This window comes from Oncorhynchus mykiss, chromosome 27 (genome assembly GCF_057628025.1).
Source record: "Oncorhynchus mykiss isolate SJ-2025 chromosome 27, ASM5762802v1, whole genome shotgun sequence".
NCBI classification, from domain to species: Eukaryota; Metazoa; Chordata; class Actinopteri; order Salmoniformes; family Salmonidae; genus Oncorhynchus; species Oncorhynchus mykiss.
The window spans coordinates 3,495,805-3,521,197 of record NC_143048.1 but is presented as its reverse complement, the minus strand read 5'-3'; the positions used below and the strand labels follow the sequence as shown (position 1 = coordinate 3,521,197).

Here is a 25,393-nt window from a genome sequence, read left to right as displayed (position 1 = left end):
AAACTATGAAAAATTTAACTTACGCCGCGTGATTTTACAGTACACAAATAAGAGTATGCAATATAGAAGGGTTGTCAGCGGACATTAGGTCACATGACCAAGGAGCTATTGAAATTTTACATTTTGAAAAATTCATGTAAAATTATGTGAGATGAAAATAGACAAACTAAAGGGTGTGCAATGTGTAGCGCCACTGAGTGGACATTCTGAACCTTGTTTGAAGTCACCAGGTCACATGACCAAGGAGCTATTGAAATTCTACATTTTGAAAAATTCCTTTAAAATCTTGTGACATGAAAATGGACAAACTAAAGGGTGTGCAATGTGTGTCTATGCCATCAGGTTAGCTACAACCAGTTTTGAGTGTTAGGAGTAATGGTTAAACAGCTATTGAAATTTGAAAAATTTGATTTGTCACTATGTTGACGGTCCCTAAGTGCTGTTGGTGGAAGTAAGGAAAACTACAGGCGAATATCCAACATGAAACTGTATTTACCTGGGTTGAGAACGGGGCAATAGGATCTAGCTAGCTCGTGCTTGTTCTGCCAACTATTACTAATTTGTTTCCATTCGAAACGACGGGCTGTGATCTATATTAGTTAAGTTATAATGAACGTTGATGTCATTACATGAGAGGTTGATGGAACCAAACACAAATTAGAGGTGAAGGGAACAAACACAAATTAGAGGTGGAGGGAGGTAAAGCTGAGATCATAAAATCGCATTAAATACTACAATACCCATAATGCATAGTTTGCGGACATGCCTTGACGCACATTGTGTGCACATGCGCTGTTCTTGTGGAAGAGCCGGTGTATCATGGCGACATACGTGGATATTCTGAAGAGCGAGTTTCCCGAAATTGACACCGAAGTGTTCGAATATATCACGGGTAAGAGACTGTAAATTAATGGAGATGGTGTGTGGATCCCGTACACATTAAAATGCCACGGGCTTGATGAGTTGCGGACGGCTTCTTTGCCACGCGAAGTAACGTTAGCTAGCATAGCCGTCCCACACAGCATTGAGGCACAGTCAAGGGGGAGACTATCTAACGTTAGCCTACACGTAGCATGCCGGTAGTTAGCTAATAATCGGCCTATTTGAACCACTAACCAGATGAGCTAGGCTAGCCAATTTATTGCCTTAAATTAATAGCCAACAAAATGTGTACGTTTACCGGCATGCAATAATAATAATTAAATGGACTTAGTAATATTGAGATTTTCACGGTCCCAAAGTCGCAAAACAAAACGGGAGTTAAAACAACCTCAGCCTAAACAAGGTGAGGGGTGGACTCAGGGAAATGAAAGCGTAAGATGATCAGTGTATGGGGAGGTTGGGGGTTTGGATATGAACTCGGACTGCGTTTCAAACTCAAAGTAGACAGCCCTAAACCCTCAGCCCTTGGGGGTATCCCCTCGGCCATATGTCGTCGGTCCAAATGATTAGCCAAGCAAGGGAAATATGCAAAGTAAGCCACTCAGCCCTCGTTTTTAATGGAGTTTGCGAGTGTACAATTATGTTCACTTCAGGGCCTGAAACGCCCCATAATTCAATTCGCGATGATTGTACATCCGCTAAGAAAATTATGCCAAAACATAAAACCTCAACATGTAGTCAACATACAAGTGTAAGTAAAAACTAATGTAAATAAGTTAGAAATTGTGCAACTAATGCACAAAAGACTCATAAAAGTAATGTTTGGTTAGCTTTTGGAAATTGTAGAAATAAAAGTTTTTCCTTCTTCAGAAGTAACTAGGCAGGCTAACGTTAGTTAGCTAATTAATTTGCTAGCTATCATACAGTAGGCATATTAATAATTATATTGTTAATATAATTAGACATGCAATCATAATTGACTGTAGCGCATATAAAGCTCACACAAGCTACCGGTGGCTGAGAACACAATCATCGCGGGATTAACAGTGACAAATGTCCGGGCAAGGGCGGTCCATTTAAAAATAATTTATTCCCCCCTCGCCCTACAAGTGAATACTCGTCATACTTAAACACTTAAGACACACCCTATCCCCCCTCAACCCTCAAATTTGGTGGACACTACTGATAAAGTATCATGACGTCAGACGAGTATACACTTACACTTCCAAACTTTCGAGTGGTGTCTCCCAGTGGCGCAGCGGTCTAATGCACTGGATCTCAATGCCGTTCCTGGTTCGATCCCGGGCTGTGTCTCGGCCACGATCGAGATTCCAATAGGGCGTTAAATTGGCCCAGCGTCATGCAGAGGCCGTCATTATAAAATAAGAATTTGTCCTTAACTGACTTGCCTAGTTAAAAAATAAAGGTTGAAATAAAAATAAATATGCCCCTATCTCCGTGAACTAATTTAGACTAAAAGCCAATTCATCCAAAAATCTGGTCGCTGGCTCCAAATGGCAGTTATGACAATTGCGGCGCCTCCGGAGTCATGCAGAGGCCCCTCATCAATCTACACACGATACCCCATAATGACAAAGTAAAAACAGAAATATCACATTTACATAAGTATTCAGACCCTTAACCCAGCGCATTGTTGAAGCACCTTTGGCAGCGATTACAGCTTCTATTCTTCTTGGGTATGAAGCTACAAGCTTTGCACACCTGTATTTGGGGAGTTTCTCCCATTCTTCTCTGCAGATCCTCAAGCTTGGTCAGGTTGGATGGGGAGTGTCGCTGCACAGCTATTTTCAGGTCTCTCCAGAGATGTTCGATCGGGTTGAAGTCCGGGCTCTGAAAAACATCCCCACGGCATGATGCTGCAACCAGTACGCTTCACCATAGGGACGGTGCTTGGTTTCCTCCAGATGTGATGTTGGCATTCAGGCCATAGAGTTTAATCTTGGTTTCATCAGACCAGAGAAACCTGTTTCTTGCCTTTTGGCAAACTCCAAGTGGGCTGTCATGTGTCTTTTACTGTTGAGTGGCTTCCGTCTGGCCACTCTACCATAAACACCTAATTGGTAGTGCTGCAGAGATGGTTGTCTTTCTGGAAGGTTCTCCCATCTCCGCAGAGGAACTCTAGAGCTCTGTCAGAGTGACCATTGGGTTCTTTGTCACCTCCCTGACCAAGGCCCTTCTCCCCAATTTGTTCAGGCTGGCCAGGCGGCCAGCTCTAAGAAGAGTCTTGGTGGTTCCAAATGTCTTCCATTTAAGAATGATGGAGGCCATTGTGTTCTTGGGGACCTTAAATGCTGCAGATTTTTTTTGGTGCCCTTCCCCATATCTGTGCCTCGACACAATCCAGTCTCGGAGCTCTACGTACAATTCCTTCGACCTCATGGCTTAGTTTTTGCTCTAACTTTCACGTCAACTGTGGGATCTTATATAGACACGTGTGTGCCTTTCCAAATAATCAATAGAATTTACCACAGGTGGACTTCAATAAAGTTGTAGAAACATCTCAAGGATGATCAATGGAAACAGGTTGCACCTGAGCTCAATTAGTCTCATAGCAAAGGGTCTGAATACTTATGTAAAAAAGGTATTTCAGATTTGTGTTTTTAATGAATTTGAACAAATTTCTAAACCTCTTTTTGCAGTGGTTTTGTGTGTAGATTGAGGAATTTAATTTAAGTCTAACGTATCTGAATACTTTCCGAATGCTCTGTGTATGTGGACACCCCTTCAAAGTGGTGTATTTGGCTATTTCAGCCACACCCGTTGCTGACAGGTGTATAAAATTGAGCACACAGCCATGCAATCTCCATAGACAAACATTGGCAGTAGAATGGCTTTACTGACAAGCTCGGTGACTTTCAACGTGGCACCTTCAAAGGATACCACCTTTCCAATAAGTAATTTCATCAAATTTCTAATCTGCTAGAGCTGCCCCAGTAAACTGTAAGTGCTGTTATTGTTAAGTGGAAATGTCTAGAAGCAACAACGGCTCATCCAAGAAGTGATAGGCCACACGCTTATAGAATGGGACCACCTAGTTGTCCTCAGTTGCAACACTCACTAGTTCTAAACTGTCCAAACTGCTTCTGGAAGCAACATCGTCACAAGAACTGTTCTTCGGGAGCAATGGCCGAGTAGCTGCACACAAGCCTAAGATCACCATGCACAATGCCAAGTGTCGGCATTTGTGGTGTAAAGTTCGATTGGACTTTGGAACAGTGGAAATGAGTTTTCTGGAGTGATGAATCACGCTTCACCATCTGGCAGTTCACTGGACACATCTGGGATTGGCGGATGCCAGGAGAACACTTGTCCGAATACATAGTGCCAACTGTAAAGTTTGGTGGAGGACGAATAATGGTCAGGGGCTTATTTTCATGGTTTGAGCTAGGCCCCTTAGTTCCAATGACGGGACTTTGTGGCAAACGGAAAGCCTTCCCAGAACATTGCAGGCTGTTATATCAGCAAACAGTGGACTAACTCCATATTAATGGAATGAGATATTCGACGAGCAGGTGTCCAAATACTTTTGGTCATGTAGTCTGTCTTTTTTTTGTTGCATTGGCTGCGTCTCAATTCACTGCATCTGCCTATTTCGCAGAGCTAGAGTGGTGTTTGTCAGACCATGAAACATCATTAAAATCAGTATTCTCACAAAATCGTCTGGAGCGTCTTGGAACTCATCTGAAGTCGGTACAGCCGATCTGCCAACTTCTGTCTGGAGCGTCCGTATAGTTTGGATTACACACTAATATGACCGTTCTGTGCAAAAGTGAGACTCTCACAAACATGTACATGTCGGTTGTTTTGCTCATCTCAAAGTCCCCGGTACCAGTTTTAAAAAAGGGATAAGGGACTGTTTAGTGCCAAAAATAAGGAGTTAAATACATATAACAAAAATATAGATATTTTTGATACTATAAGGGGTTTTAAAATTCCAAATGAAATATCAAAAATAACCTTAGTATGACCATAAAACAATTCTATATTGCTTAGTAGAACCCCCCCAGGCATAGACTCTTCATGGTTAAAGGGTAACTACACCCAAAACGTCTCCTAATGTGGTTTAAAGGGATTATTCAGGATTTTGGCAGTAAGGCCCTTTATTAGGGCCCTATGAACTCCTTTTTCCCCCGAAATAACCTTTTTTTCTGTGATTTACGCACATTTGATCATCAGATAGTGTGTCTAATGTGAATGAATAAAACAGCAAACATTGAATAAGATATAACAGCAAATGTGTAATGATGCAATACATTGCACTATTCTTTTTATCAAGGCAAGTGCTTCAATACAGAGTTCTACTAAGTGTTTCATTATAAATGAAAAAAAGTAATGCAAGATTCTAGGAAACAACGCCGCAAGAAATAGGCAAAACCAAGAGTTACACTTGTGTAACTTGCATTCATTGTTTTTTGTAATATAAAGTGCTTCACATAAGTGTTTCATTTACAACGAAAAAAAAGATTCATGCAAGAATCTAGGAAATAATGCAGCAATAGGCAAACTCTATGGGACTAACTTATGAGCTCCTATGTCTGTCCATTTCCATCTATCACAGACATCTCTATTGAAGTACATGATTGTCAGCCGCTTTGTGTTGAGCTCGGTGAGAGCCTCGCTTGTCTGTGAGTAGAGTCTTGTATTTGCTGAAACTCCTCTCACAGTCGACTGAGCTGACTGTAGGGCACTTCAACTTCTGCAGCTGTTGGGAATCTTGCACTCAAGCCCCTCCAGTAATCGGCAAGCTCCAAAGCAGATGAGGTCTCCCTGGACACAGTGCTGATAGGCAATCCATTCTTCACTGAGCTCTGTTGAAGGGCTTGTCATGGGTTTCAGTTGTGTGTAGACTTCAATCTGCTTTTCCATGGCTGGAGCCTGCCTAGGATCGAACACCCTAGCCAGCCTGTAGACCTCTCTGGCTGGATGTATGTCCCAGTGCTTTGACAACTTTGAAGGCCAAGTGGAATGCATCATGGAGATGGTCAAGCACCTCCCTCCTCTCTCCAATCCCCATCTTTCTCAATAGCTCATCTGTCTTGGCTCCATACCCACATGTTTTTTCCGTTCCATTCACTAGGTAAGAGCCCAGATCCTCCATGACATTGTAAGCAGACACTGCTGTGGGACGGTGGGTTCCTTACAGGATTGACAGAGCTGGCTTCAGTTTGGAGCAGCCGTCCGAGAGGAAGGTTATCTTAACAGTGAGGGCCTGCACCTTCTCTGTTTCCAGCTGGCTGAGGATGTTTGTGACTGCCTGGGATGATGACTTTTCTGCCAACAAAAACTCTACAAATGAACATGCTCTGAATGGTACTTCACTGCCTCAAACCAGCTATTCCATCTGGAGGTCACTGCTTCAGGAGGAGCCTTGGCCTGCACAAACTCCTTCATAATGAGGAAGCTCACCTATCTTCTCTTTCTGGCAGGCTTCTTGAAGGAGACAGATCTCATCCATGTCACAAGAGATGCAACTTCAGAGAAGTATTTGTAGCGCTGCCAGGTCTCACCCACCAGATTGATGACATGGCAGAGACAGGTTACATGGACACTATTGGACATCACTCCTTTCAGAACCTCCTTGTATGTCTTCAGGCAGTAGGAGACATTATCTGTGACCACTTCCCAGACATCATTCAGGTTCAGATCGTTGCTGTGGAGGGAGGCTAGTGTTGCTTTGGAAAACATTGAGTAGTTGCATCTGTCCATGAAAATGACATCTGCCAGAAAGTACTGGTTTTCAACACCTGCAATGAAAGATAAGGAACAACTTTATGTTTTAACCTAAAATAATATTGTGACTAAATAAGTGTTATTTAAATTAAGTGTTAACACAATATAGATACAGTGATAGTTAGCTAGATAGAGAGGCAGACTGCTGCTGACATTATGCATTGCTATATTTCACCACGGTAGCTCGTCGTTTGGAATAACACAATTTGCATGTGGACAATTCACATTGCCGAATGTAAATGTAGGTTATTGCAACTGTATATTAATAGGTTAAGGTTAGGTCATATGTCGGTCAAACATACGGGGCAGGTGAGTTTGATGGAGGCTGCTGTGATTTTCGGGCAACGCTCCTCCCTGTTTGCAATGCTTCACTAGAAATGGCCGTAGCGTTCTTCGCTTTTCTAAGGGGATGTCAGACTCGGCGCACACAGTCACAAAGTCCTGAATAAATGATCGTCTTGAATCTGCTTATGCTCATTACACTGGTAATGGTTGTTTTAACACAGTGCTTTTCCTTGTTCTTCACATGGGCTTTAGACTTTAAGTAGTCCTCTCAAGGATTTTTACGCCTCCAATCATTAGTATGTTGACAATTTGCAAAACAGTTTATCCCTGACTCATTATATTCCTTTGGGTATTGCTCTGCTCTGAATTTAGGGGTTAGGGTCGAATTTTAGTTTTTTTGACGAATAATTAGGCCTACTTGTGATTATTAATACATTTCAGCCAAATTATGGAAAATTCTGCAATATTCCACTATTGATTCCATTTTCATGACCAAATTCCGTGATTCCGTCCTCATTTTCCGCATCACGGAACTCATAGGGCCCTACTTTATCTTCTTCCCCGGAGTCAGAGGAAGTTGTGTCTCAACACCTCAACACCTGTACAGTTAGAAGTAGTTACGCAAGCCAATGGAGGACGTGATATAACCATAGAAACTGCCGCCATGAATTTAACTAACCTGTTTTTGGTGACACCTTTTTCACCGAATTGAGAATGCATCTTAGAAATGCCTTTTTCCAGAAACTGACATTTCTTTTATTTTTATTTATTTTTATTTTTATTTTTTTTGCATGTTTTACCCCTTTTTCTCCCCAATTTCGTAGTATCCAATTGTTGTAGTAGCTACTATCTTGTCTCATCGCTACAACTCCCGTACGGGCTCGGGAGAGACGAAGGTTGAACGTCATGCGTCCTCCGATACACAACCAACCAAGCCGCTGCTTCTTTAACACAGCGCACATCCAACCCGGAAGCCAGCCGCACCAATGCGCCGGAGGAAACACCGTGCACCTGGCCACCTTGGCTAGCGTACACTGCGCCCAGCCCGCCACAGGAGTCGCTGGTGCGCGATGAGACAAGGACACCCCTACCGACCAAGCCCTCCCTAACCCGGGCGACGCTAGGCCAATTGTGCGTCGCCCCACGGACCTCCCGGTCGCGGCCGGTTACGACAGAGCCTGGGCGCGAACCCAGGACTCTGATGGCACAGCTGGCGCTGCAGTACAGTACTTAACCACTGCGCCACCCGGGAGGCCCCAGAAACTGACATTTCTAACATAGTGGAGCAATAAAGTATTTAGTCAGCCACCAATTGTGCAAGTTCTCCCACTTAAAAAGATGAGAGGCCTGTCATTTTCATCATAGACAGACTATGACAGACAAAATGAGAGAAAAAATACAGAAAATCACATTGTAGGATTTTGAATGAATTTATTTGCAAATGTTGGTGGAAATAAGTAGCAATAGGCAAACTTATGAATGAATAGAGCCAACGTGATTCCTTATTCTACATGTCAGAGGGCCACATGATTAGCATTTCTCTATCTGAAGGTTCTAAAAGCTGCGTCCTTCTAAATGCTCCCCTGATTTCTAGCCTGTGGCATTCCTCTGTGATAGGTGTGTTGGACTGTGGAGGGGTGGAGTTTGAGGATGGAGAGGAGGTGTATGATGCGATTGGAGGGCTGTTGCAGGGGTCGTCGGCTGACTGTAAAAACGAGGATGACATTCGGGACATCTGTCAGCAGATGTTCAACACTCTTAAACTGTAAGTGCAACACACACACAACCTTAACACTGATCAAACAAATGTATTTATTAAGCCCTTCTTACATCAGCTGATATCTCAAAGTGCTGTACAGGAACCCAGCATAAAACCCCAAACAGCAAGCAATGCAGGTGTAGAAGCACGGTGGCAAGGAAAAACTCCATAGAAAGGCCAGAACCTAGGAAGAAACCTCGAGAGGAACCATGCTATGAGGGGTGACCAGTCCTCTTCTGGCTGTGCCGGGTGGAGATTGGACCCAGAGACCTCTTTCACAACCAGCATACAACACAAAGACTAATTGTCACACACCAAAAGCTAATATTTTATGTATTTCCGCTTCCTGACTCATCAAAAATATACTTGTCTTTCCCATCAGGAGTAACGGCCATGCCGCTTCAAAGCAAGTGCTGCTCGACGCTCCGGTGCGGTTGTCTCAGATATCTGCAGAGTGTGGTGAGTCCCTTGTCTGCAGGGGGGCTTAGGTATTCCTCTTTGTTAGCTTTACGGTCAATGTTTGATATTAATTTTGGTAGCCTGTAATCTGTTGTAATCTGTTTTTAGCCTTTAAAAATGTTTCCTTATTATTTTTTATTATACATCTTTCCCGTACACTACTGCTCGTACTTCCTATTTTCTCTACCCTTCCTACCCCCTCTCCCATGTCTTTTTAATATCCTCCCTGACTTATTGTTGCGTCTCATTCCACTCCTTCTGTCTTTCTCGCCTCAGTATCTGTCACTAACGATGTCCAAGGGATCTGGATGATGAAGAGGGGCCAGAATACAGTAAAGTATTTTAGAATAATTTTTGTTGCTTTGTAGCTTCTTGTGCATTATGTTTTTTGTCGAAGGTTCAAGTCAGCCCTGTAGCTATTTTATTCTCCTGTCAACTTCATCCACTTTGTCTTCTTCCACACACACACCACCTCAGACTGTGGACGCGAGGAAGCTAGAGAAGGCCGAAGCCAAGCTGAAGCAAAAGCAAGGGAGAAGGAATGAACGGGATTCGCAAAAAACGACTAATCCGCTGTGAGTTTCATATGCTTTTCATCTATACACGAAGACTATGCAAACAGTTTATCATTGGCAATGGTGGAAAAAGTACCAGATGTCATACCGGAGTAGAAGTAAAGATACCGTAATAGAAAATGACTCAAGTAAAAGTCACCCAGTAAAATACTACTTGAGTAAAAGTATTTGGTTTTAAATATGCTTGAGTATCAAAAGTAAAAGTCAATATGTTAAATTATTTTATATTAAGCAAACCAGATGGCACATTCTTTTATTTTTACAGATAGACAGGGATAACACCAACACTCAGACACCATTTACAAATGAATCATTTGTGGTTCGTAAGCCTGCCAGATCAGAGGCGGTAGAGGGATGACCAGGGATGTTCTCTGTTTAGGGAGTCCACCAAATCAGAGGCGGTAGGGATGACCAGGGATGTTCTCTGTTTAGTGAGTCCTCCAGATCAGAGGCGGTAGGGATGACCAGGGATGTTCTCTTGAGAAGTGTGAGTTGGACCATTTTCATGTAACAGGTACTTTTGGATGTCAGGGAAAATGTATGCCGTAAAAAGTACATTATTGTCTTTGGGAATGTAATAAAGTAAAAGTTGTGAAATATATAAAAAGGATAAAGAACAGTAACAACTTCTTCTTAATTAAGAATATTATAACAATATGAAAGAAAATGAAATATATTTTACAAGAACTAGAATCAGAACTTTATGGAATAATCCTTGGGTAGCTTTTCAGAATTCATCAATTTTTTAATTTGTTCGAATGGAAACTGTAAATGACTGTAACAGGAAATACATTTTTTCCCATGACAAAATGTAAAAAGTAATTTTGAACTGAACAAAAATATAAAAGCAATATGTAAAGTGTTGGTTGCATGAGCTGAAATAATTCATCTCAGAAATATTTTCCATACCCACAAAAAGCTTATTTCTTTATGTTGTGTACAAATTTGTTTACATCCCTGTTAGTGAGCATTACACCAAGATAATCAAGAAGCTGATTAAACATGATCATTACACGGGTGCATCTTGTGCCGGGACAATAAAAGGGCTCCCTAAAATGTGCAGTTTTGTCACACAATACAATGCCACAGATGTCTCAAATTTTGAGGGAGTGTGCAATTGGCATGCTGACTGCAGGGATGTCCTCCAGGGCTGTTGCCAGATAATTGAATGTTCATTTTTCTACCATAAGCTGCCTCCAACATCGTTTCAGAGTATTTTACATTATGTCCAACCGGACTCACAACTGCAGACCACGTGTAACCATGCCAGCACACGATCTCTACATCTGGCTTCTTCACCGGCGGGATAGGGTAGGGGTTCTGAGGAGTATTTCTCTCTGTTATAAAGCCCTTTCGTGGGGAAAAATGTATTCTGATTGGTTGGTGCTGGCTCCCCAGTGGGTGGGCCTATGCCCTCCCAGACCCACCCGTGGCTGTGCCCTTGCCCAGTCATGTTAAATCCATAGATCACGGCCTAATTAATTTATTTCAAATTACTGATTTCCTTATCAATTCTAATTCAGTAAAATGTTTGAAATTGTTGCATGTTGTTTTTTTAAATATTTTTGTTCAGTGTAGATAGTTTGGAATACAATGAAACTTAAATTGCAACACAATTTCGATTTGCAATCTTTTGGACATCAGAACAACCTTGAGGGAATCTTATGAGTAAGTAAAGGATGTTCATATGATAGGGAAGATATAGTAAACCTTGCAGAGAGCATATCCAACTGACAACCTATTAGAAAAAAATGTAAATGATTGGAACCAAGATTTAAAAAGAACTGATGTTAGTACAAAATGGAGTGGAAGTTGGAGCATAACTAACTAAATTAATTCAGTATAAACTAATGTATAGAATATATTATACGAGATATAGTTCACATTCTACAGCACAACAGCAGAGTCCTGTCTATAGTAAGACTAATAATAACTCAATAATCCATGCTATCTGGGAATGCTATTAAGTTTGAAAGTTGTGAGCGGAGCTAGAAATATTAGTGTAAATGTACTTTTAATCCATCTGTCTGCATATTTCAAGACATTACATACAGGGGAGGTAGTGAGATGCACAATACTTTTCTCATCACTGAGAAGAAAAAAACAAGGTTACTAAAAATGTAGACGTCAATCAATCCGCCATCATTGACACAGTGGAAAACATCTAAGGATTTCTTATTGAAATATTGAAATAGCCTGAGGAAAAACAAGTTGGTATAATTTAAGGCCAAGTGACACAATAATGCAGGCAATAGGGATGGGGGGGTGAACATGCGGGTCTAGGCAGAAGAGATGTAGTCATTGTATGTGTCTGTAAGTTGTCGTTCGTATGTATACGTTTTTTGTTTTTGTGGAATGTACAAAAAAAATGTATGTTCAATACCAGTCAAGTTTGGACACACCTACTCATTCAAAATATATTTTAGATTCTTCAAAGTAGCCACTCTTTGCCTCTTAGCTTTGCACACTCTTGGCATTTTCTCAACCGGCTTCACCTGGAATGCTTTTCCAACTGTCTTGAAGGAGTTCCAACATATGCTGAGCACTTGTTTGCTGCTTTTTCTTCACTCTACAGTCCAACTCATCCCAAACCATCTCAATTGGTTGAGGTTGGGTGATTGTGGCCATCTGATGCAGCACTCCATTACTCCTTGGTCAGATAGCCCTTACACAGCCTGGAGGTGTGTTGGGTCATTGTCCTGTTAAAAAAACTAATTATAGTCCCACCAAGCGTAAACCAGATGGGATGGCGTATCACTGCAGAATGCTGTGGTAGCCATGCTGGTTGAGTGTGCCTTGAATTCTAAATAAATCACTGACAGTCACCAGCAAAGCCCCCACACCACCACCTCCGTGCCTACACATGTGGAGATCATCCATTCACCTACTCAGTGTCTCGCAAAGACACGCCGGCTGGAACCAGAAATCTCAAATTTGGACTCATATTGTGGAAATGACAAGATTGTTATAATGCTGTTATTGCATCTAAAGGTTGTTTTGTGAAACATAATAAGGGGTTGTTAGAATGCTCATCTGTGTGTGTTCTACTGAGGATGGGCCTCTGGAAGATTTACCATGTCTTTGGGGATTCCGCGTTGCAGAGCATGAGTTAATGCATGAGTTGATGAGGACACGCAGTTGATGTTGAGATGTGTCTGTTACTTGAACACTCTGACGCATTTATTTGGGCTGCAATTTCAAGGGCTGGTAACTCTAATGAACTCTGGGTCTTCCTTTCCTGTGGCGGTCCTCATGAGAGCTGGTTTCATCATAGCGCTTGATGGTTTTTTGAGTCTGCTCTTTCAAAGTTCTTGACATTTTCTGCATTGACTGACCTTCATGTCTTAAAGTAATGATGGACTGTCGTTTCTCTTTGCTTATTTGGGCTGTTTTTGCCATAATATGGACTTGGTCTTTTACCAAATAAGGTCATTTTTTTGTATACCACCCCTACCTTGTCACAACACAACTGATTTGGCTCAAACCAAACCATAGAGAAATCCCGCAAAGTAACTTTTAACAAGGTACACCTGTTAATTGAAATGCATTCCAGGTGATTAACTCGTGAAGCTGGTTGAGAGAATGCCAAGAGTGCAAAGCTGTCATCAAGGAAAAGAGAGGCTACTTTGAAGAATATAAAATGTTTTTATTGGTTTAATATTGTTTTTGTTTCTACATGATTCCACATGTTAGTTCATAGTTTTGATGTCCTCACTATTATTCTACAATGTAGAAAATAGTATAAATAAAAACCCTGGATTGAGTAGGTGTGTCAACTTTTGACTGGTACTATGTATATATATGTGTATATTTATGTATATGTATATATATGTGTATATATATGTATGTGTGTGTGTATATGTATATATATGTATGTATATATATATGTATGTATATATATATATATATATATATATATATATATATATATATATATATGTATATATATATGTATGTATATATGTATATATATATATATATGTGTATATATATGTATATATATGTATATATGTGTATATATATGTGTATATATGTGTATATATATGTGTATATATATATATATGTGTATATGTGTATATATATATATATATATATGTGTGTATATATGTATATATATGTGTGTGTGTAAATAAAGTACAGATGACCCCCAAAAAATGGCTTAAGTAGTACTTGAAAGTATGTTTACTTAAGTACTTTACACCACTGATCATTGGTTTGGTATTGCGATAGCAAAATACACTTTTCCATTCACCAATGTGTGATAGTTTGGTAATACTGTCAGACTGATGTTTCACCTCTCTCTCCCTCTTACACCTTCTGTATTTGCTCTCTGTACTTCTATCTCTTTGTGTCCCTCTGTGTCTCTCACTGTCCTTATCCCCTCTCTCTGTTTGTCTCAGGGTACTGGAGGAGGCATCAGCCAGCCAGGCCAGTAGCAAGAAAGACAGTCGTGTCGACTTGTCCGGGAAGAATCGCAGCTACGATATCCGCATCGAGAACTTTGACGTGTCGTTTGGCGAGAGGTGAGGGTTTAACCCTTAGGCTTCGTTCCAAATGGCACTCCATCCCTATTAAGTGCACTTCTTTTGACAAGAGACAAAAGTATAGTAGTGCGCCTTATAGGGAAAAAGGTGCCATTTGGGATGAAACCATACTTACGCTTTCTCCTACTGTATCCAGCACTGGAGCAGGTGATTCATTCTAATTAGCATCATGCAATGTTGTTAGCTGGACACCGTTTCCACCGGTATTTACCTTGCATGTAAAAGGCATTGTTGTGGTTATGGTCGCTACTTTCTGCAAATGACTTAAGAATTCAACACAACTACCTGATATAAAATGGTGAGTAGCAGTGCTTGTTTAAATAAATCACAAACTGAGTAAATCAAGTTATTACTGTGTAATTACAATTTGATGTAATTTCTTAATACCAGAGAGACAAAGAGTAGGCGAGAGACTGAGACACTTCTTAGTCTCTACCATAAAACAATATGCAAGCAACTTGTCTCTCTCTCGCTCTGTATTTCCAGGTCTTTGCTGCAGGGGGCGGAGCTGTCTCTGTCAACAGGTCGCCGCTACGGCCTGATTGGCCGCAACGGCCTGGGGAAGACCACGCTGCTAAAGATGCTGGCGAGCCGCAGCCTGCGTGTCCCTGCCCACATCACAATCCTGCACGTGGAGCAGGAGGTCGCTGGAGACGACACAGGGGCACTTCAGAGCGTGCTGGAGAGCGACACGGTCCGGGAGGGTCTCCTGACAGAGGAACGCCTGCTCAATGCGCGCATAGCCAACGGAACGTACGTCAGTCTTACTTACCCAAATTCTCCCCGAAGTTGGCAATGGAGGGCTCATATTGGAAGGAGTCAATACTGGCAGCCTTGGCAGACTTAAATGTTATTGTTGCAGGAATTTTAGATTTGAAACTGCAACAGTCACTTAACTCGCAGTTTATTCTATTCCATGTTAGTGCTGAAGGAATGGAAACTGTTCGACTGTCGGAGATCTATGCTAAACTGGAGGAAATTGAAGCAGACAAGGCACCTGCCCGGTAAAGAGCCACTCTTAACATGTCTGTATATAATATATCTGTGTTTGTTACATTAGTTAGGGATGCACGATATATCGCTGAACATATCGGAATCGTACGATATTAGCTAAAAATGCCAACATCGGTATTGGCCGATGACTAGTTTAACAGCCATGTTAAAAATCGATGTCAAAGCTACCGTGCGTACCTATATAATGTGGGTACATGACGTAATAACGCCACTTCAAATTTTGCGCTACACAGCCCACAATGCAAAGCAGCAGCTACTTTTCCTGGTGTCGAGCAACATTAAGGCAGTTTATCCAATTTAAAAAACATTACACTACATTCACAGATTTCACAACACACTGTGTGCCCTCAAACCCCTACTCCACCACTACCACATAGCATTCCATACCTAGCCCACAAAATGTCTGCTGTGTGGATTGAGCAGTCAACAAGTCCAGCAGTCATTTGAAAGAGTATGAACAATTCAGCGAGACAACTCAAAGGCGAAATCCATTAATGCCAAGATAATGGAATTCATTGCCCTTGACAATCAACCGTTCTCTGTCGTGGGTGATGTTTGCTTTCGCCGACTAAACGAGCACCGGTGCACACCACCAAGTGTGCTATTTTTCAGATGTCACCCTACCTACAGTAATAGCGTCACTGCTATTAGCTTCACGACATACATACTGTGGAACACTGTTTGAATCTTTGCATGTCAAAAAAGATACAGTAGCATGGTCAGAGCTGTACAACAAAAGTCTGCAAACAAGCACACACTGGCCATGAACGATGTGTTTACAATACCGCGTTGATAATAAGGAATTATTTGTTTGACTGCAACTTCTGGGGCACCAATACATCTAGCCTGTAAACAATGACCAGTAGAAACTGTCATTTTCATTATTCTTAGCAATGATTTAGGAATCCTTGTGAGTAAGTATTAGCTTGGTAGGTACTTGTTGTTCGCCTATTGAAATTGAACTTCAGATCATGAAAATTGCCCAAAGCTAATGTTATAAGCAGCCAGCTAGCTTTGTTGTGAAGCAAGCCACAATAAGGATTGGGCACAAAGTGGAATTTGCGGTTTGCCTTCAAAATAAAAGTGAAATTCAATTAATACAAATAGTAAACTTATGCCAAACTTTTATTTTGAAGGCTAACTGGAAAGTCCACTAGTGTGGCTAATCCTTAATGTGGCTAATTTAACATAGATGGGTCCGACCACCATTAATCAAATAAGAACTGTCTTATAAATGAGGGTTATTTTAGATGACACCTAGCTATATAGTTAGCAAGGTAGCTATAGCTACTGAAACAGATTGTCGTTTTGCAAAGTTTTTGGGGAAGCTATCTTTCTTTTATGACCAGCACTGTAGGTGTGCGAGACAACTTTACCAGTATCATAGCATACGTATCGATGAATCGTTGTGACATATGAAATACGAGTGATAGTGTAATAACTACGTAAAACATGTATGAACGCGTTAAATGTATTATGTGACGTGCAGTCATATTCAGGTCTTGATTGGTCAACAAGCTTATTTTACACGTCATGGCTGGATGTGATACAGCCTGGATCCGAACCAGGTACTGTAGTGACGCCTCTTGCACTGAAATGCAGGGCCTTAGACCGCTGCGTCCATATGTGTGTTAACTATTTAACTGTACTGGAATGCTTAAAATGCCGCAAAAATGTTAAATATTGGTATCAGGTTTTTTTTGTCAATGAAAATATCGGTATCGGTGGGGTGCGTTTTTGTCAAGGAAAATATCGGTATCGGGTGGGTTTGGCTAAGAAAATATCGGTACCGGGTTTTTTTTTGTAAGGAATTTCTCAATTTATAGACCATCAATTCAACAGACAGCCACATTTGTCTTCATTAACTATCGGTGTGTTTTTTTGCAAGGAAAGTATCAGTGCATCACTATTAGCAGTTCATTTATATTCATACATGTTGCCAATGGTGTTTCTAAAACCGATGACAATGCAGTAGAATTGTAGCCAGGGTGTATGCATTTTCTGATTTAATGAGATGATTGATTGATGTTTCCTCTCTCTTTTACACAGAGCTTCAATCATCCTATGTGGTTTAGGTTTTTCTCCTAAAATGCAAACGCAGACCACCAAGTAAGTTACTGTGTGCGTGTGTATGTGTGCGTGCGTGCGCGCGGATGTGATTAACTGATCTCTCGGTGTTCTCTTCACAGGGAGTTTTCTGGAGGCTGGAGGATGAGATTAGCTCTGGCTAGAGCTCTCTTTGCCAAGTGAGTTTCTCCTTGTCACTTCTTTTATCCAAAGGACAGTCTACCCAATTAAAATACAAGGACAGAGATTATATTACAATATTGATGTACATTTATAACTCTTATGAGCTGTTTCCTGAATCTCAATTTATAGACCATCAATTCAGCAGACAGTTTATGAAGACAAATGTGGCTCTGCTAAATGTTGTAAGGCTAGCTTCAACTCTCCAAATAATGTGTGTATTTTTCATTCCTTTTTTTAGGCCTGATCTTTTGTTACTTGACGGTGAGTGATTAAACCACATTAAGTATTTTTGTATTGAGTATCTTTGAACAGTTTGACAGTGTCCAATAGTCAGTGCAAAACGCCCTTTTGACTGACTGTCTCTGTCTTTCTGTCTGTTTGTTTCTCAGAGCCCACCAACATGTTGGATGTCCGAGCCATTCTTTGGCTGGAGAATTACCTGCAGGTAGGTTACTCCTGCTTACCGACACACTTAACATTGCATGCCAAATCCAATCGGGTTCCCTTCTCCCCAAAGTGTGCATATTTTTACTACAGTATTTAAAAGCATTGGATTGGTGAAAGCATGGGCAAGCGTGGACTAGAGGGGCTTTCCGTCATATTTCTTACACCAGTCCAAGGCAAGGGGTGTGAATGAGTGGACATTTCAGGGAGAAGGGTGAAGAATAGGAACAAATGGAAGTTTGCATTGCTAGATTGGGGTGGGTAATTCGGATTTGCTGTCAACTTCTGCCTCTGGGGGTGCTCTTGAGCCAAAAAGGGGTCCGGCAACAACAAAAAGAGGCTGCTAAATTGGCAGGAGGGTCACACCCATCAGTGACGCATACATAGTTAGCTTCAAATGGATTGTTTGCTTTCAGCACTTATGAAATTGTGTGCACTCGTTCAATACTTTCTACAAATCTAAAGACATTGGATTGGTGGAGGCATTGGCTAGGTGGAGTTACCACCATATTTCTTATACCACTTATTTTCAGTGAATTGAAGTGAACGAATCCTCCATTGGGAGGATGGAGAGATAAAGCATGAGCAACAAGTTCGACTTCTATATGGCCTGTTTAACTCCTCCGCCCCCCACAGACCTGGCAGACCACCATCCTGGTGGTGTCCCACGACCGGAACTTCCTCAACGCCGTGGTGACTGACATCATCCACCTGCACTCGCAGCGGCTGGAGAGTTACCGCGGCGACTACGAGAACTTTGTCAAGACCAAAGAGGACCGCCTGAAGAACCAGCAGAGGGAGTACGAGGCCCAGTTTCAGTACAGAGAGCACATCCAGGTTAGGAGCCCACACACTGGCTTACACACACCGTCCTGCGTACATACAGACAAACTAAAAGGCCTATGGCAAGCGTAATAACAATGCACTTTCTCAGCATTTATCTTTGCTGATTAGTGTTTGTTTAGTTTAGATCTTGATATGCCTATTAGAATATATATTATAGTGTCTTATACATTATAATTGTGGATTGATCCCCTCCCTCTGTGTGCCAGGTGTTTATCGACCGGTTCAGATACAACGCCAACAGAGCGGCACAGGTGCAGAGCAAACTGAAGCTCTTAGAAAAACTGTGAGTAACCATCTATTTCAAAATAAGATAACATGCGCCATACCCTGCTTTCTCTCATGTCGTGCTCCCTTGGGAATTACAGCCTGAAAGTCCAATTCATTGTAAAGGATAACTTCCGTCTTGCCAATGCATGATGACCTCTGCGTGTTTGTTTGCCGGTGCACAGGGGAAAGGTCATTGTAAAGAATATCTATTGTTGTCATCCGTCGTCCATTCCCTCACTACTCTTCTCTTGTCTCCTGCAGGCCTGAACTCAAACCTCTGGAGAAGGAAACCGAAGTCACCTTAAAGTAAGAGACCGCTCCTCCTTTCCCGAATGAAGTCAGGTTTCAATTCTCATATTAATCTGAGCGCTAACGTGCGTCTGTCCACAGGTTCCCTGATAACTTTGAGAAGCTGTCTCCCCCGGTGCTCCAGTTGGATGAGGTGGAGTTCTACTATAACACTGACCAGCGCCTCTTCACACAGCTGTCTGTGTCTGCAGACCTGGAGTCTCGCATCTGCATCGTACGTATTAATCACATTGCTCTCATTCCTGATGACTAGTTCTAAATCACATGCACTGCTAATAGTTAGGGGTGCACAGATGTGATCATTTTGGGCTGATGCCAATATTTTCTTTGCAATATCGACTGATTCAGAATTCTTTTCATTTTATGGCTATTTTTAACCATCCTAGCACAGATCTGAACTGCAAACAAGTTTCTGTGTTCATAAAGCTAGTAAGAACATATCTTCGCCCCCACATCGGGCCACTGATATATTGTGCATCCTTTAATACTGTACTTTAAATCTGTGAAACACTTCCACAGACAATGCTCTGTGCAACCTTCCAACGGCTAAAGTAGTACCTACTGTCGATCTCTCTCTCTCTCTCTCTCTCTCTCTCGCTCTCGCTCTCGCTCTCTCTCGCTCTCTCATACAGGTGGGTGAGAACGGGGCGGGTAAATCCACCATGCTCAAGCTACTGATGGGAGAGTTAACGCCTGTCAACGGCATCAGACACGCCCATCGGTGAGGTTCCATGCTTGACGTCAGCCATCTTCCTCTGCTGCTAGTGTGTGTCTCGGTGGGTGTGCGTGCAGGGAAGTAAACGACAGCTTTATTTCCCTTTCTCGCTCAGGAACCTGAAGATTGGTTATTTCAGTCAGCACCACGTGGATCAACTGGACCTCAATGTGTGTTCAATTGAGCTGCTACTCAACAAATTCCCAGGTGACCACCACCACCAAAACATACCAATACTTATTATTATCAAAGCCTGGGCTGTGTTCATTAGGCACCAAATGCAAAGGAAACTGATTAGAACATGACTACCTGGACTTGGTCTAATAAGAAATGCCCTGTTTTTTTGTTGCCCACCCTAATGAACACGACCCTGGTGGTTGTTACGGATCCCTGTAGATGGCATAGCTGACAACGTCACAAAGACACTGCACACGCTTCAATGGTGCAAAAGGCAGTGTGTTGTGATTTTGGCTGGCTTGCAAAAATGGCTCGCAAAAATGACATGAAGCTGTCATGTGAGGAATCGTTGGTAGCTCTTTTCAGCTAGTTTTATCTTGTTCTTGAGGTGTTTTGACTGTCACTATATGCTAATATGACTCAAATTTGCAAGCGAGCTAACCAACAACTGTAAAGATGTATTTGAGAGACAAGTGAGCAAATGTATTTGTTTTCAATAAACATTGGAGACTAAATCTATTTTACGTGCTGGCAACAATCTAAACCAACCTTGTCTGTTTGGGCCAATGTTGCTTAACAACCAACCCATCTATACCCTGCAATCTTTGTAATTTGTAACCCCTTTTCTCTCTCTCGCTCTCTCCTCGTCCCTCCCTCCCAGGTCGTAACGAGGAGGAGTACAGGCACCAACTGGGTGGCTATGGGATAACCGGTGAGCTGGCAACTCGGCCAGTGGCCAGTCTGTCAGGAGGGCAGAAGAGCCGGGTGGCCTTCGCTCAGATGACCATGCCTTGGTAATGCCTTTTCATTATTACACTTCATGACCCCAATATTTCACACAATTTCTCACAATGTCAAATGGTCATTTTATGGTAGCAAATTGGTTTTAGTTTAGTTGAAAAAACGTCCTTGTACAAGCAGTATACAACTTGACCATGATGTCTAATAATGGGATTACATTTCTCTATCCTTCCGATGCTAAACCGTCTCTGTGGCCTTTTCAAGAACCCATGGTAGTTGTTGCAAGAGTTTTGGTGATAAACCCGGTGTCCGGCTTAAATTCCCTAATGGCCCCTCATACCACCACGGCCACCTAATTATCATCCCCAGCTTCCAGTTGGCTTGTTCAACCTCTCCTCTCCCCTGTAACTCATCCACGGGTCGTTGTTTTCAACCAACTTACCTTGTAAATAAGAAATATACTGCCCTGATAACACTAGGAACAGAACTGGAGAGAGAGGACATGAGAGAACGCTATTCATTTTGAGAAGTGTCAAGATCCTATTGATGAGATGGTTATAATCCGCCACAGAATTTATTATTATGGTTGCTGGCAGCGAAGCACCCCTAATAATATTGTTGGAATAGCTCAATGCCCGATTGGTCAAAAAAATTTAGACTTTGGCAGTATCAATGTATATCAAAACCACTACTACTAGGTGGCATTGTATTAAGTATTCAGAGTCTAATGCTTAGCCCCACCACCCCGTTTGACGTATAACCACAGGATTTGGTATATCAGTGTTTCTCATAAGGAACAAATTTGCTTCAAGGAGCCATGAAGTCCGCCATATTGAATTTTCCAACATGTTGGATTTTTTTGTTGTTGACTTGACTAGAAACTCAATGTATGTCTTTACAAAGTTTGAGAAAAGCAATATGTCAAAAGATGGAAGAGAAAATGGCAACTTTGTAAAAATAAAAAATGAATAACTTGTCTTCGCTGTATCACCTTGAAACTGATTAAGGCTCTTGACGACTCTAGTAGGAAGGTGTATTTCGAAACAGGTGTTAATATAAAAACCTCCAACAGCTAGCATTTATGCTAAAAAGAGATTCTTCAAATAAGATCGAGAGATTTAGCGATTACAGCGTTTGTTAGTCCCAACAAAGTTGGCAAAGGAATAATTGCTACGTCAAACAGCCATTTCATGACGCTATAAATAATGTATTATATTTAGTGAACACTTGCACATAGTATTTTGAATTGTTACATGTACATGGATGTATAATGCTTCAATGCAGCTGTCTCTTTCAGCCCGCTCATAAACCAGCATCCTGTTTCATTGCTGCTTGCAGCTATAATTTGTCTCTTACTCGCGTTTTCTCTCTCAGCCCAAACTTCTATATCCTTGATGAGCCGACCAATCACCTGGACATGGAAACGATCGAGGCGCTAGCGAAGGCACTCAACAAATTCAAAGTAAGCTTATTAATTAAACTAGAAGTCGCTGAGAAAATGTCTTTATTTAGCTCACAATGTTAATCAATAGAGTAAATCTGGAGAAAGCCTATCCATGAAATCGGTTTTCTTTAAACAGACACTACAAGCTTATTTTGGCTAACAATCAATGGAAGTGATAGCACTTGAACACTTGGAAGTTTTAATGTGCATATATGCCCTTTTTTTAAACTCTATCCTCTCCTCAGGGTGGGGTGGTCCTTGTCTCTCACGACGAGCGTCTGATCCGGATGGTGTGCAGAGAGCTGTGGGTCTGTGAGCACGGGAACGTGCGGCGAGTGGAGGGGGGCTTTGACGAGTACCGGGATATCTTGCAGGAACAGTTCCGCAAGGAGGGCTACCTGTGAGGGACAGGAAGGACTTTCCAAAACCTACCACCCCAGGCAACTTGCCCATTACGCCATCTATGACAGACATGCCAAGTTACCAATTGACTTCAACCCCAATAACCTAAAGCCCCCCCACTCTCTATTCCCCGACTGCCAATCATCATCCTCCGAGTGAGAACTGAGTTTTACTGGCTGCTTTCCCATCATCCTCTCTGCTCCCCCACACCACCGTTTGTGTTTTGTTTGCCATTTAGCTCGGCCCGGCAGTTCAAAGTGACATACTCTTGTCTATTGTCCTGAAGCAGGCAGGTTTTAGGCTACATGGAGTGCAAACTGTGTCCAAATGGAATGTCAATTGTGCGTGCACTCTGTATACTCAACTGGCCTCCCCACTCCCATCCTTCCTGATCATAATAGTTGGAGCTGGTTTGGTTCACTTAACATCAAGGAGGATAGTCCATCTTGTGAAGGTGTGGGTGCTGTACCCTTTAACTGTTAACCCCATGTGGGCAGCCATCTTGGAATAATGCTACATCTTTTTAGCTCTTAGTAATATCAGTTTAGGGCCAAATATGTACATCAGAAAATTAACAAAATTCTTGATTTCTTAATCCGTGTCGAATATGTGTGCATGTGTTTTATGTGATTGAGTGGGACAGAGAGAGAGCGAGGATACATTTCAAGTGCATATGGATTGATTTTTCTCCTGAACATGTGTGTTCTTGGAAGGAGAGGGAGCATCTCTTTTGTCAGTGGAACCCGGGGTGAAGCTGAAATGACTCCCTGTTCCCAACATAGTGTAGTATTTTGGCAACTAGCCAAAATGGTGTCATTTCAGACACCCCTGGTCTTGTTCATTAGGCACCAAACTAAATAAAACAGTCTGAAACAGGGAGGGATTACGTGGACTTGTCCTATAAGAAATGCTCATTTTCTGTTGCGTGCCCGAATGAAGACAATCCTGGAAACATCCATATCTGTGTCAGCATGGGAAACCACCAGCACAAAAACAATTATTTCTACAACAGCAGCAGCTGGCTCCAGGTCTCTCTGCTGCGTCTTCCCAACAATCTCCAACCAAGTAAAGTATTTAAGCATAAAGGCACCAAGGGTTTGTGGTATATGGCCAATATACCACAGCTAAGGGCTGTTCTTACGCACACAGCCCTTAGCCGTGGTATACTGGCCATATATCACACACCCTTGGTGCCTTATTGCTGTTATAAACTGGTTACCAACATAATTAGAGGAGTAAAAATAAATGTTTTGTCATACCCATGCTACACGGTCTGAAATAACACGACTGTCAGCTATTCAGGGCTCAAACCACCCAGTTGATTTATCTAAGAAATTCAGAATATATATATTTTTAAATCCTCCTGTTACATTGCTAACTTATAAATAGGTGTTTTAAGAGCTATTCAATCATAACTCCATACTAATAAAACAGCTTTAATAATCCATCTGCCAGGTCTGATCTGCTCTCTGGTTCATTACTTTATTATTCAGACAAAATGGAACCTGTATCCATAACAATCTATAAAAGATGTATCAATAGAGTATCTACCAAACGACAAACACTCAATGTTTTGTGACAATTGTAAACAGATGCATAATCAATCACAATTTGAGTTCCTGAAGGAGTGGACTGCGCGCATGTGAATATGGTTCCCAACAGACTTGTCAATATGAACTTATTTTAGTCGGTTATTTGAATGCTCTCTACAGATTGGTGTACCTGTAAAAAAGGAGATTCCGTCAGTCACTTGACACGGGGGGTTCATTTAAAGAGTGATTGCATTTGTTTCGGGAACCGGACTGCCTCCCGGGCATGAGCCAGGTGCCCCGCTATGGCGGATGACAAGTCAAGCACGTGGAGTGATGAGTAGCATTCAGTGTTTTCATAAGCAAAATTAATTTATTTCGATAAAAACGCTTTATCTGCCTTCCCAATGAAAACTAGTTTTAAAATTCAAACATGTATTTTACAGAACATAGATTGTTTCTGGACGATGCGCCTTAACTACATGACCGAACGCAGATTACTGTTTGATTTGAGAAGTGCACTCCTCCCTCCCCGCTTTCACCCGATGAAGTGATGCCAGGTTTAACCCGGACCAACGTAAAGAACAGTTGTATTTATTTTTAACTAGGCAAGTCAGTTGAGAAGAAATTCAATAACAGCCTACCGGGGAACAGTGCTGCCTTGTTCGTGGGCAGAACGACAGATTTTTACTTTGTCAGCTCGGGGATTCGATCCAGCAACTTTTCGGTTACTGACCCAACGCTCTAACCACTAGGCTACCTGTCGCTCAACAACCCTACACTGCTGCCTATCAAAACTAGACAAAAGTGATCTAAACCCCGAAACAGACTAAACAACACAAACAGATTTGGAACGTGAGACTATTTCAATGCTATTTCAATGGTGAAGAGAAATGGGTGGGATAGGATGTTTGACACAGCAGTGCTTCTTAGTGGCAGAAGTAAAGCATTGCCTGTGCCAGTATGGGTACATTTGCAAACAGTGAACGTTTTCTATTGG

At 41.8% G+C, this 25,393-nt stretch overlaps 1 protein-coding gene across 1 annotated transcript; it reads left to right on the top strand.

Annotated features, from left to right (window-relative positions):
• Window positions 1-809: 809 nt before the first annotated feature.
• Window positions 810-23,741, top strand: LOC110507328 (ATP-binding cassette sub-family F member 3). Its single transcript, XM_021587248.3, has 21 exons — window positions 810-892; window positions 8,536-8,683; window positions 9,060-9,136; window positions 9,413-9,468; window positions 9,614-9,711; window positions 14,112-14,234; window positions 14,742-15,008; window positions 15,179-15,259; window positions 17,319-17,378; window positions 17,459-17,515; window positions 17,758-17,780; window positions 17,909-17,964; window positions 18,600-18,800; window positions 19,016-19,092; window positions 19,338-19,382; window positions 19,467-19,599; window positions 20,018-20,106; window positions 20,216-20,307; window positions 20,939-21,071; window positions 22,393-22,480; window positions 22,708-23,741. Exons 1-21 carry the CDS (start codon window positions 820-822, stop codon window positions 22,864-22,866), a joined length of 2,136 nt encoding a protein of 711 aa, XP_021442923.1. The 5' UTR covers window positions 810-819; the 3' UTR covers window positions 22,867-23,741.
• The last annotated feature ends 1,652 nt before the right edge of the window (window positions 23,742-25,393 follow it).